Here is a 12575-nt window from a genome sequence, read left to right as displayed (position 1 = left end):
TAAAAGGAAAGACAAGGAATTATATCATGAAACAGTGGAAAGGATAATGGAATCATGAAAACAACCATACCATTTGATATAAATGATTTTGCCTTTTAAACAGATAGTTTCAAGTTTTTCATCTTACAGTCAAAATGAAGCTGTTTACAAGTTGTCTTTAAGGATTTCTGTTAACTGAATGAGGACATTTCTGATCTTTCTGTCTCAGTTATTAATATTCATTGTGCTACATATTTTATTTGTTTAAAACATTTTATGCCGCCTTTGCTTTTTTAATAGAATTTTATTTTTAAACACAAAAACAATCAAGTTATTACATTATGTATGGAACTTTGAAATTACATTTCAATTATTAACTTCTTTGAATTACACTTCTATGTTCTCAATATGTTTTCATATCTGATAATATAGTTATTCTTAAACATGTATTACCTAGATTTTTATATTCTGTTTTGATTTAATTATATTCTTAATTTTTAGTTATATAATTTTAAAAAACCATTACATTTTTCTTGAAATTCTGAAATCAGTTATGTATCTTAGTTTTGTATGTATGTTAGTTTTGCCATAGTTGCATATTCTGTTAGTTTACTCATCCATTCAGTCATATCTGGGTATTTCTCTGCTTTCCATTTTGCTGTGTATATTGTTCTTGCAGCTGTCACCATGTACTTCAATAACTCATTATGTATTTTTGAAATGTTGCTTGGCAAGATATTTAGTAACATTTTTTTGATCCAACGCAAAATTATCGTTTGCATTTCATCATGTAAGAAAGCAAGAAAATGTTGGATAATACATGTCCACACATATGATAAAATCTTGCGTCTGTGTTCTGACTATTCCATCATTTCCCATTCAAGTCTTTGTTAGCTTTTGCTACATCTTTAGGTGTGATATACCATCTGAAAAACATTTTATACCAATTCTCTCTTAATATTTGACATTCTGTGTATTTAATTTCTTTAGCGTGTAGATTCTCCCACTGACTCATATTTATACTTCCTCCAAAGTTTTGCATCCATTTTATCATGCAGTCTTTAACTTGCCATGTTTCAGTATTATGTCATCTTTTTGCAAAGTGTAGGGTCCCCAAGGCAGCAAACGATGAAAGTATTGAAATTGTGTAAAATCAATATTTGTAGAATATTTAAAACAGTTTAAAAAAAAACACAAACACACAACCAGGGAGGGGGCTAATGAGAGTTAGTGGGGGTCTGCCAAACAACACAAAAAAAGTCTTCACGTGCTGTTAGAAGACAATGATGGAGGGACACAGACTAATCTAGCTGGGAAGGGAGTTCCAAAGTTTTTGTACCAAAGACTGAAAAGGCCCTTTCTCAGGTTGCAGCCTTAGATGGCAGGGCCACCCAAACCAGAGCCTCCAAAGATGACCAGAAAGGTCAGGTAGGTTGGTAATGAGTGGTCGTTAAGGTGTGCTGGCCTCAAGCAGTGTAGGGCTTTAAAAGTCAATATGAGTGCCTTGAATTGGGCCCAGAAGCAAATTTGGAGTCAGTGTAGGTGGGACAAGATATGGTCCATACAACCCACTGCAGTCAGCATTCTGATCACAGCATTGTATACCAACTGTAGCTTCTGGACAGTCTTCAAGGGCAGCCCAACATAGAGCACAGTGCAGTAATCCTGTCTAGATGTTACCAGGGCATACAGCACAGTGGCAAGACCTTTCCTGTCCAGGATGGGAGAGGCTGTGGCTCAGTGGTAGATCATCTGCTTGGCATGCAGAAGGTCCCAGGTTCAATTTCTGCCATCTCCAGTGAAAGGGCCTAGGCAGGTATGTGATGAGAAAGACCCCTGCCTGAGACCCTGGTGAGCCGCTTCCAGTCTGAGTAGACAATAGTGACTTTGATGGACCAAGGGTCTGCTTTAGTATAAGGCAGCTTCACATGAAGGGCCGCAGCTGGTTCACTTGGCAAAGATGGTGAAAGGTGGCTATCTTACAGGAAATCCAGCAGCTCCTTCAAGCTACAAACCTACTCCTTTAGGGGGAGTGCAGCCCCATCTAGAACAGGTGACATCCTATTTCCTGGATCATAGCTTCTCCCCCCTCCCAGAGTAGTACCTCTGTTTTGTCAAGATGAAATTTCAGCTCGTTAACCATCATCCATCCCAAAACTGCCTCTAGGCAGGAAAGCCTGTTCATAGTTTCCACGGCCTCCCTGGGATCTGCTTGAAGCCCAGGAGAGAACTGTCATCTACATATAATGGCATATCAAAGGAGGGTTGAATTTAGAGAAGCCATTGTTTTGTCTGACACGACAGGGCAAGCTTGATAGGATTATGTGCCATGCATTTTTTTTGTGTCATAAATCTTAAGAGTTCAGGGTGACAGATGTGGGTCTTTCCTCCCCATGTTATCCTCACACCCACCCTGTAATGTCTGTTAGGTGGAGGGAGAATGGCTGACCAAAGGCTTCCAGGCAAAGGGGGAACTTTAACCCCTCCATTTCCCTTAATCCTATGGTTCTCTTATCACTGTACCCCACCAGGTCTTGGAAAGAGATAGCAGAATCTCTAGGAATATGAATTACGTTAATGTTTCAGGCATTCAACCAATAAATGCCAGTTGTGTCCCTCAACCAGGCTCTGCAACTCACTCTCTGTTTTTATGCTATTGGGATGGGGGAGGAGAGAATAACCCATTTTCCTGTCAAAATATTGTGAGCCAAGTGTTGGGAAAATGTAACATCTTTGCAGGAAAGATGCGGCCACTAGGGAAGACCTTCAGAACTAGCAAATAAACTGGTAATTACTCTTAAAAATAAATAAATAGGCAGGGCATTTCCTTAGTAGTGAAAAGGGTCAGTTGTAGACCTGTAAATTAGGGACCTAGTCATGCTTTAACATGACTGCTGTCTCTTGGAAAAAGGGTTTATGCTTGCTTTTCTGCCTGCTTTATTCTCTGACCCGGAAACCCCAGGATAACCTTTACAGCTCTCCGCATCTGTTCACAGGTCATCTCAGCGTTGTAATAAGTTGAAATGGTGTGCTTATGTGTGGATGCAAGAAGCGCTTTTTTGAGAATGATAGTTTGCGGTTCTTTTAGGAGGATGTCACCAGATTATTTTCAAATCTTTATTCTCGAGTTGTCCCCCCCCCCTTTTTTAACTTCTTCCTAACCTTTCCACTATGGACAGATAGCGTGCTGAGATTCCTTGGAATAAGAAATCTCAAGACATCTTGCTCAGATGTTTGAAAACTGTGTCTAATCTTATTTAATACCTGATGAAACATGAGCAGAACGATGTGGTGATGTCCCAGCTTCACGCTTTCATGTTTTTCCTCTTGTTATCAATACATTAGTTGTGCCTTACTTTGTAACAACCTTTTGATTCCATTCATGCTTGCTTTGCTAGTCTAATAAATGCTCAGAGAATGAAAATTCCACAGCAACATTTTAGGAAACATGCCCAGTGAATTTAAAAGGAAGAATTGTTTGTATTGAGAGGGTGATAATATATTTAACAATCAAGTTTGGAATATTGTCTATTGCTATCTAATTCGAAAAGAAATATTTATCTTTAATGGCCTTAAGTAAACAGCTTAAATGTGCAAAGCTGGTCCTCCAGTGCAGCCTTTGGGCTGTCAGCCACTATATGTGATTAATTTATTGGGCAAGACAAGTTTGTCCCACAAGTAACACGCATGGCTCCTGCATCTATCAAATGTAGGAAATACTCCAGATAGGGTTTATAATTAAGGATACTATTATGCCATTTAACTTGGCTTCTTTAATTGCTTTGTGATCTGTTTTAGTGCCATTTAACTGTGATCTGTTGTAAAGCACTATTTGCTGTTCAAAAAGGATTAATTAGTTTCCTGCTATTTAACTAAGTGTAATACAGAGCATGCTCATTTTATGTATACATTTTTATTTGCTTCCGGGAAAGCCGGGCGGTTTTGGCCTTGGCCAAGAATTGAATGATTCTCTTTCTGCCCTTATAAAAATGCTGGCTGTGGAGCATCCTGTTTGCTTTGCTGCCTAGGCCTCAAGACACCCTTGAAGAGAGGATCTGTTTGTTGTGTGTTCAGTGGCCCTGAATGTTTACATTTAATAGGGCTTTGATGTGTCTAGGGTATTGTTTGTCATGTAAAAGAGCTTCATAATAAGATGGTGATACTTTGCATCATTCTAATTTTGTCATTCATAATAATAACATGCAGAATTTATAAGGGAATTTGCCCCGTACAATATGATAATTTAACTAGAAACCTTTTTGAGGAGAGAAAATAAATCTGCAGTTTTTTTGTGCAATGTGATGGGTCTTTAAAATACTGTACAAACCTGAGAAAATCTCCATCAGTATGCAGCAGTAAAAATAAAGAAATAAACTTCATTCTACTAATTATAGTCAGTAGAATTAACTTATATTGGTATATATTTTATGTATGTTATATTGCAGCATGTCAGACATTCATTTTTAAAGCAATATCCCTAGTGTCTAGGAAGAAATTGTTTGTTTCTCCTATTAATAAATTGATATTCCAGTACAGTATAGTTGTTGGAGTGATGGGTTAGGAGGACTGTGGATTCACATCTGTCTCGATGATCTTTGGCTTAAATATTCTCTCTAACCTATCACCCTGGCTTGTTGTGTGGTTAAAATTGAAGCAGAGAGAACAGTGTCTGCTGTGCTGAACTGTTTGGCAGAAGGGAAGGGTAAAACTGTAAAAGGAAAAGATGTGCAAATGGCCGAGGGAGAAGACAGAAGTAGAACCTACTTCCTTGTTGATATCTGGCTTTGAAAAAAGACTCCCATTCCAAAAGTAGCCGGGGTGGGGGCTGTTGGCTGCTCCTGCTTCTAGGGATTGTTAACCTGTTCTCCACCAGTGAGGACTGGGAGTTATACTGAAGGGGAAGCTCGTTGTCCTGTTCACACACTGCACAAAGAGTCCTTTGCAGTGTGAGCCGGGCGATACCTCTGCAGTTTAACAAAATGGGCAAAGGCATTAACCTTGGTGTAGGTGAGTGTTCCATGGCCAAGTGTGGTGACTTCAAGCCTGATGGGGGAAGAGAGGAACTCTCTCTTCCTCTTGACCCTATTGCAGGGGTATAAGCATCCTGTGCTCAGGGATAAACATATCTTTGGCTGAGATCAAGACACTCCTCTGTCATGGCTTCAAACCTGAAAGAGAGGGCTCAAGTTCTCTTCCTCTCTCCTCTGAAACCATCGCTTTATAGTTGTGGCTAGAGCTCTCTTCTAGAGTCAGGACCTTCCTGTGGCAAAGGAGCCCTTGAAGTAGCAGCTGAACCTCAAGCCCTTTTTGTGAGAAAATCTGCCACAGCTGTTCTGTTGCGTGAGCTGTTTCTAGCACTGGATCCATAGAGCAAGGTAGCACGATGCAAGGAAGAAAATCCTCCTCTATGGATTGCTTGCTGGATCAGGAACAGGGGATAGGCCTATATATGAGTGTGGATGTGATCCTTCTTCACTCCATTACATCCTGGGGGATGCTTATTTTGATTCCTTGTTTCAGAAGTCCCTGAATCGGAAGGCTGCTTTTGCAGGTGGTCTTCTTGTTTGGATAAGGGCAAAGAAGCATAGGTGAACGGTAAAATAGAATGTCAAAAGGAAGAAGTAATTCTTGCTCTTTACCTTGCTCCTCCTGCCCCCCTGTTTCCCCCTTCTCCTCCATTAGCACTTAATGTTTAAAAATGTTTAAAAATCAAAGGAATGTTTCATTTACTGTATAGGTCTCTTTAAAAAGCGAAGTAGGTTACAAATAGCGGCAGGAAATATATGAATAGAGATGTTTGTTTTTGTGGCTGTATACCAGTATTGCTTAACGTGTCACTGTTAATGTGTCATTGATGTTTCTGATGCAGAGACTTCGAACCTTGATCATGCTATGGGAACATTCACCCTGGTTTCCAATTTGTAATATCTTCATTGGATCACATCACAATGTTGGTGTGCGCCAGTATGACAATGGAGGTAGAATCTAAGGCAGGAGTATCAATCATAGGGCCCAAGGGCCAGATCCGGCCCCTTGAGAGCTCTTATCCAGCCAGAGAGTCAGCTGAGACAGCTCCCCCCCCCCCCGTTCTCGATCTGGTCTGGGGAGGCATGGCCCGGCCTGACGAAGTGACATTTATGTCATACCCCGTCCTTGTAACAATTGAGTTTGGCACCCCTGATCTAAGGGAAAGGCTAAGGTACCAAAGGATTAATATGAACAAATGCATTGACACTGCTTAGGTTTTGTTTCACTTTAAGATGAAGCCTGTAACACTTTTTTGAACTAGGGTTTGAAGAAGACTAGAGACAGAGAGATGCTTTAGAAGAGTTGTGTACATAAAATTGTAGGGGATATCATCTTTATTTTCATCATATCTAGTGCAAGGAGGACAGACTGCACAGCTGTGTGGCCCGCCCAGTGGCAGTTTATTTAAGAGATTCAAGTCAGACTCTGCATGTTGTCAGCCTCACTGTTTAATCAGGGCAGATGGGAGGGGCAGACCCTAAACTTTAATCTGCAATTAATCCTTTTGTTGATTAATCCATTAAAGCTTTCATTTTGCTTGCAATATGCAGATTGGGAGCCATGCTCCCTGTTCCTAAAAATGCTTTGTAGATCTTGATTCATACCATACATTTCTTAACCTGGGTATTCACAAGCCCACGAGGAAGCCACAGTATATGAGAGTGAGAGATATGGCCTAATTCTAAGCTATGAAAATAACATAAAGCATCAGTGCATGATGACATACTTGAGTATTGTTTATTAGACCTCATAGTTAAAGACTTGAGAGTCAGGAATTTCCTGAGCTAACCCATGCTGAAATCATGTATCACTCAAAGTTGCAGAAACGTATAAAGGTCATTATAAACTATGTTTTGAACAACCTTGTACTAAAAAAGTTAATACTTTCTTTCCAGATTTTGGGTGGAAAGATGGAAGAAAACTTACCGAAAGAACAAGTTGTATTAGGTGTTGAGGAAGCTGACAAAACACTTGGGATTGATGACTGTCAATACACTGGAACAGATCAACGCACTTTGAGAACAGATGATGAACAGAGGACTATGAATCCCAGTTCAGCAGCTACTGACGCAAGTGGAAATGGAAGCACTGTTGATACACAGGTTATACCAGAAGTCAACGGAGGAGGAGATTGCCATGCTGAATCCTTTGAAATACAAATGGAAGGACCCAAGAAAGCAGACTGCTTACCTGGTGCAGACTGTCAGCAACAGGTTTCCAAAATGGATAACACAAATCAGTCCCCGATAGACATATTACATGAGCTCAGAGAGTATGATCATATGAAAAGGTCTGACAGGGTCTGTTCAGAAAGCCCATATGACACGGATTGCACCAAGCACCTTATATCAACTATACAAAGTGCTTCCTCTCAGGAGGCTTTGCTGGAAGAGATAGAGTCTGAACTGCTATTAACGGATTTATTGAGAGATCATAAGTCTCCAAATGGAGTCTGCAAGAGTGAGACTGCATTGGCTGTGTTTGAAAAATGTATGCAAGATAAATATCTGCAGCAAGAGCACACAATAAAGAAGTGAGTACTGAGTGATTGTCAGTTTGGGAGTCTTTAAACATGGGCTTTTCTCTTTTGTGTGTTACAGTGTTAACTCTGTATGCCGGGTAACTGTAGTGATTTGTTGTGGCTGAATTGCTTTCTTGGGCAAACACTGTTGGCTGCTGAAACTTTTTCAGTTTAAAAGGTTGAGAGATCATTTTACATGTGATAAAAGCACTGATGCACAAATGGGTGTGTGGTTTTCCCAAGTTCATGCAAGATTATGCATTCAAAAATCTGGATCTAAAGTATTACACAGGTGGTACCCAGCACTTGGGGAGGGGGGAGGGCAACATGGTATAGCCCCATCTCATCAGATCTTGGAAGCTAAGCAGGGTCAGTACTTGGAAGGGAGACCACCAAGGAAGACTGCAGAGGAAGGCAATGGCAAACCACCTCTGCTTTCTCACTTGCCCTGAAAGCCCCTTTTTAGGGATCACCGTAAGTCAGCTGTTGATGGCATTTTACACACACACACCAACCAGGCACTCAAGGCTTCTTGATTAGTAGTTTCTCATCCTGCATGACAATCCATTTTTGAACCTGAGAGTATGTTCAAAGAAGGAAAGTACTCACAAGTGAATCCAAAACACCTCTCTTTTCTGTAGATGTCCTTATAAATGTGGAAGATTTTGTTGCCTGCTTTCCACCACCCCAAAATGTAGCTGTTTCTCTGTGTGGCCGAAGTCCAAATAGTGTTTTAGTAGTGGAATGTTCAGTCTTCTCAACCTTATGCAACTTCTGTGTTCCATAATTCTCACCTTGACAGATCTGATCATCATACCAACATACATTAAATCACAGGGACATTGAATAACATAAATTACCCCCTTAGAATTACAGTTGTTGAAAGAATTTATATGAAACGTTCTGGTATTATCTGACTCTTGAAACAGTTTTTTTTAACTATTGCACTCCCACACACTGTACAATGTCCGCATGGGAAAAAAATGTTTTGGTGCTGCTCTTCCCACCTTGCTTATATTATCTGTAACTTTTGGCAGTGTGTTGCTCACTAATCTGTCTAAGTATTGTCGAAGGCTTTCATGGTCAGAGTTCATTGGTTCTTGTAGGTTATCTGGGCTGTGTAACCGTGGTCTTGGTATTTTCTTTCCTGATGTTTCGCCAGCAGCTGTGGCAGGCATCTTCAGAGGAGTAACACTGTCCTTCAGTGTTACTCCTCTGAATATGCCTGCCACAGCTGCTGGCAAAACGTCAGGAAAGAAAATACCAAGACCACGGTTACACAGCCCGGATAACCTACAAGAACCAATCTGTCTAAGGTTCCTATCTCTTTTCACTGTGAAAAGGGGGGGATTTTGGCACCTTGTTATTCCTTCTAAAAGTACCCCATACTGCAGTTAAAGCAAAGGATCAAAACATCTAATCTGTCCCTTGGCATCTACAGAAGTAAATGCAACCTTTGTAAATAAGGTTGTTTAATAACCTGCAGAAAACAGTCACTAAAGTAACTTGAATCTTCTGCTGGAACAAGAGGTAGATGGTATAAAAGCTTAAAGGTGGCTATTCACTTGATATTTCTTGTGACTTTCTGGACTGGCTTTGGAGACTTCACAGCTGCCACTGCAGCATCTGTTTCTCCCCACTCTGCTCAGAAACATGACAGATGTCATATGAAGCTGCCTTATACTGAATCAGGTCATTTGTGAAGGTCAGTGTTATCTACTCTGACGAGCAGCAGCTCTCCAGGGTCCCCAGAAGAGGTTGTTCATATCACTTGCTATCTGATCCTCTTAACTGATTGTGCCAGGGATTGAACCTGAGGCCTTCTGTGTGTGAAGTTCTGTGAATGAGCCACAGCCTCACCCCATTTTCCAGAGACACTGACAAGACAGTAGGTCGCTTTGGGTGCATGATTTTTGTAATGCGAGATTGGCTATTCCACTTATTTCCTCCCACCAGTCACCATGTCTCTATTTTACCTCTTCATCTTCCTTTTTTTGTGTGTGTGTTCAGGGGGTGTTTTATTATTTGAATAAAATATCAAGGAAACAAAAGAAAAACAGGGAAAGGGAAAAGTATGGATATCAAACATAGATATTATCTACAACTTAGAAAAAAACAGTTATAGCACAGAACAGGCTGATAATATTACCATAATTCATTACTTGGGCTGATTATATAAATGGCTTGTACAAAAAAATAGTCATATTCTATATCAGTTAACGCATTAACAAATCTAGTCGTTTTCTGTAAGTGAAGTAAAAATTACATTATAATATGTCCTATAAAAATCTTATCTATCATTTTCTTCTTGTGAGACTTGAGCCTCAACATAATTGTAAAAAGGTCTCCATGTCTCATAATGCTGGTCAAAAGCCATATCACTACTAGTATTTATCATCTTTCTGATTCCTTTGGAACACAGATGTTCACTGATGTGGCCATCCTTGAGTTATAAAATAGAGCTTTCTTCATTCACAAATGTGGAACTGCGTGTATGAAATATCAGTGGCAGACAGATTCAGGTCTCTCACACCAGGAGTAATAGCCAAGCTCTGCTTCTGAGACAGCAGAAGTCAAATATCAGTGCCCTGGGGTGATCTGTATCCGAGTCTGGGAACTGTTTATTGGCCCAGAGCATCCTTGTGATTACAGGGGAAGCTTCTCAGATGCAGCAGGCTTTATCTCATGCTGGGGTGTAAAGAATTCCCAGGCAGCTTTGTTTAAGTTCTTAATGTGCTAATTTTGAACAAACCTGGATCCTACAGTTGCGGGAAACATTGTCTGCTGCAAGTCTAACGTAAAGCAGGTAAAACCCTACTATTTAATAGCCTCCACATCTAACAAAACGTTTTGGTTGCCTTGGTTTACTGTTGGATTACTGTCTTGGGCAATTATCCTACTGTAAGCTATGGGAGACTTCAGCTTCAAAGGGAGGACACCTTTGATGTGAAAAGTAAGGGTAGCTGTGCTGTGGCTTTTAATTTTATGAGTTAGTAGAAGCATAACAGCCCTGACCTGGATGGCCCAGGCTAGCCTGATCTTGTCAGATCTCAGAAGCTAAGCAGGGTCAGTATTTGGATGGGAGACCACCAAGGAATACCAGGGTTGCTGTGCAGAGGAAGGCACTGGCAAACCACCTCTGTTAGTCTCTTGCCATGAAAACCCCAAAAGGGGTCGCCATAAGTCGGCTGCGACTTGATGGCACTTTACCCATCACCCACCAGAAGCATAACAAGTCTTCGCATCGAGAACAGGGTTGTGTGCTCTACTCTTGCCCACGAGTTCCCTTCCCCTTTCTCCTCACCTAATGGGAGCATGCTGTTTCTAGTCCAGCACTGAAACCAGGAACCTTTTTTGGGGTCATTGCATGTAACAATGAACCATAGTTAAGGGCAACAGTGAAGGATGGCAGGAGGGAGCTTTTCATCTCATAACTGGTTCTTGGTTTCCCAGTGGGTACACTCGGCCAGAAGATACTCTGGAGGCTCTGAAGGGTCATTCTTTACCAACATGTACGCATAAGCACTTATATGCTCTTTGGGTGTGAGATGGCTATAATTGTTTTGGAAAATGCATGGTATTTAGGAGTTGGCTTTAATTCAGAACTATTGTATTAGGGACAAGTTATTCGAGTTTCGTTTGCCTTCACTTCTGGGGACCGATGTGTTGTGTCAATTCAGTATTATTTGTATGTGGAAAGCACACTGGCCTTTCTCCTTTTCTTGCGACATAGATTTGGACCTTTTTCCATGTGATTAACTTGAATTATTATTAGCCTGTGGTATTAACCGTTCTGTTGAGCCAACAGCAGTTTTCCTTTATGAACTTTCCAACAGTCACCCTCAGCCACTAAAGAAGTTTGGGCAACTTCAAATAAGAGCTTAATTAAAACTGCTGGAATTCCTAAATTTTTGGAGCTTTTTACTCGGTTGTCGTGTTATAAGGTATCAAACCAGCAAGTTAAATACATAATTATTCTATATCTTTTCAGCTTATTGCCTGAACAAAAGTGAAGAGCTTTATTCAAGTTAAAAGTCTAATTTGTCTTAAGATGATGCCCATTTTTTTAAAATACTAAATTTCATACCATAGTGTCGCAGGAAGTGTTTGTGGCTTTGTGAGTTAAACAAGTGAGAGACATGCGTTTTAATGTGCCCGGGGCTTCAATTTATACTTTAGTTCATGGTTAGTTGTGGCCTCCAAGCTCTACCAGTACATTAACATCACCACAAGATATAGTAATGTAAATGGCTTCTTACCCATCTTTCAGGGAAGATACACTTACTCAGTAGCTATTAGCCATGACAGCGAAATGTCACCGTCACATGCAGAACTTGCATGAATACCAGTTGCTTGGGGGTAAGCAATGTGGAAAGGCCCTCATGTCCTACTTAAAAGATTCCGTGAAGCATTTGACTCAGCACTGTTGGAAGCAGGATATTGGGATTAGGGGTGTGCAGTAAGATACTGCTGACCTCATAAGATGTGTAATATTTAGGGCGACAAGTCAGCAGCATCCAACACTGCTACTCTCCCTGACATGACTCCTGATTCCGATGGTATTATCCCCAGTAACATCTGGAATCAGGAGTCAAATAGGGAGACAACAGTGGCAAGGGACTGCTCCCCAGCTGAGAATCGAGCCTTTTCCCTTTGAATTTTAAAGGGGTGTTATTTTCTTGGGTAGACCTAACTTCCAGGCTAGGGAGGCCAGGTCTAGCTACAAAGAAAACAGTGCCCCTTTAAAATGTAAAAGGGTGACTCCCAACTCTGTAATGCAGAGGCCAGGTCTACCACCCATTGTTTCCTGTGGGTGGTAGACCAGGCCCCCACAGTCTTGCAGTCTGGTGTCCCGTCAATAGAAAAGGGTCCAGAATTGGCACTGGACTAAACTGTGTACACAGTCCATCTTTGGCCCCACTGGAGGCTCCAGGGCCACGATGAACCCTTCCAGTAGCTCTGGGGCATTCCACGCCTTCCGACCCCATAAAGGCCCCACTAGCAGCCTTGATGGCTGCCCCAACCGTAGGGGAAGTGGTGGGTCAGC

At 41.1% G+C, this 12575-nt stretch overlaps 1 protein-coding gene across 1 annotated transcript in view; it reads left to right on the top strand.

Moving 5' to 3' along the window:
- The first annotated feature begins 6917 nt into the window (after positions 1-6917).
- CCDC186 (coiled-coil domain containing 186) overlaps positions 6918-12575 on the top strand; it is a 29943-nt gene continuing 24285 nt past the window's right edge. Inside the window, exon 1 of the mRNA XM_056849643.1 lies at positions 6918-7540. Coding sequence (XP_056705621.1) covers positions 6918-7540 — 623 coding nt within the window. The remainder of the gene's footprint in view (positions 7541-12575) is intronic.

This window comes from Euleptes europaea, chromosome 5, assembly GCF_029931775.1.
Source record: "Euleptes europaea isolate rEulEur1 chromosome 5, rEulEur1.hap1, whole genome shotgun sequence".
In the NCBI taxonomy this organism is placed as follows: Eukaryota; Metazoa; Chordata; class Lepidosauria; order Squamata; family Sphaerodactylidae; genus Euleptes; species Euleptes europaea.
This window is presented reverse-complemented; position numbering and strand designations above follow the sequence as displayed.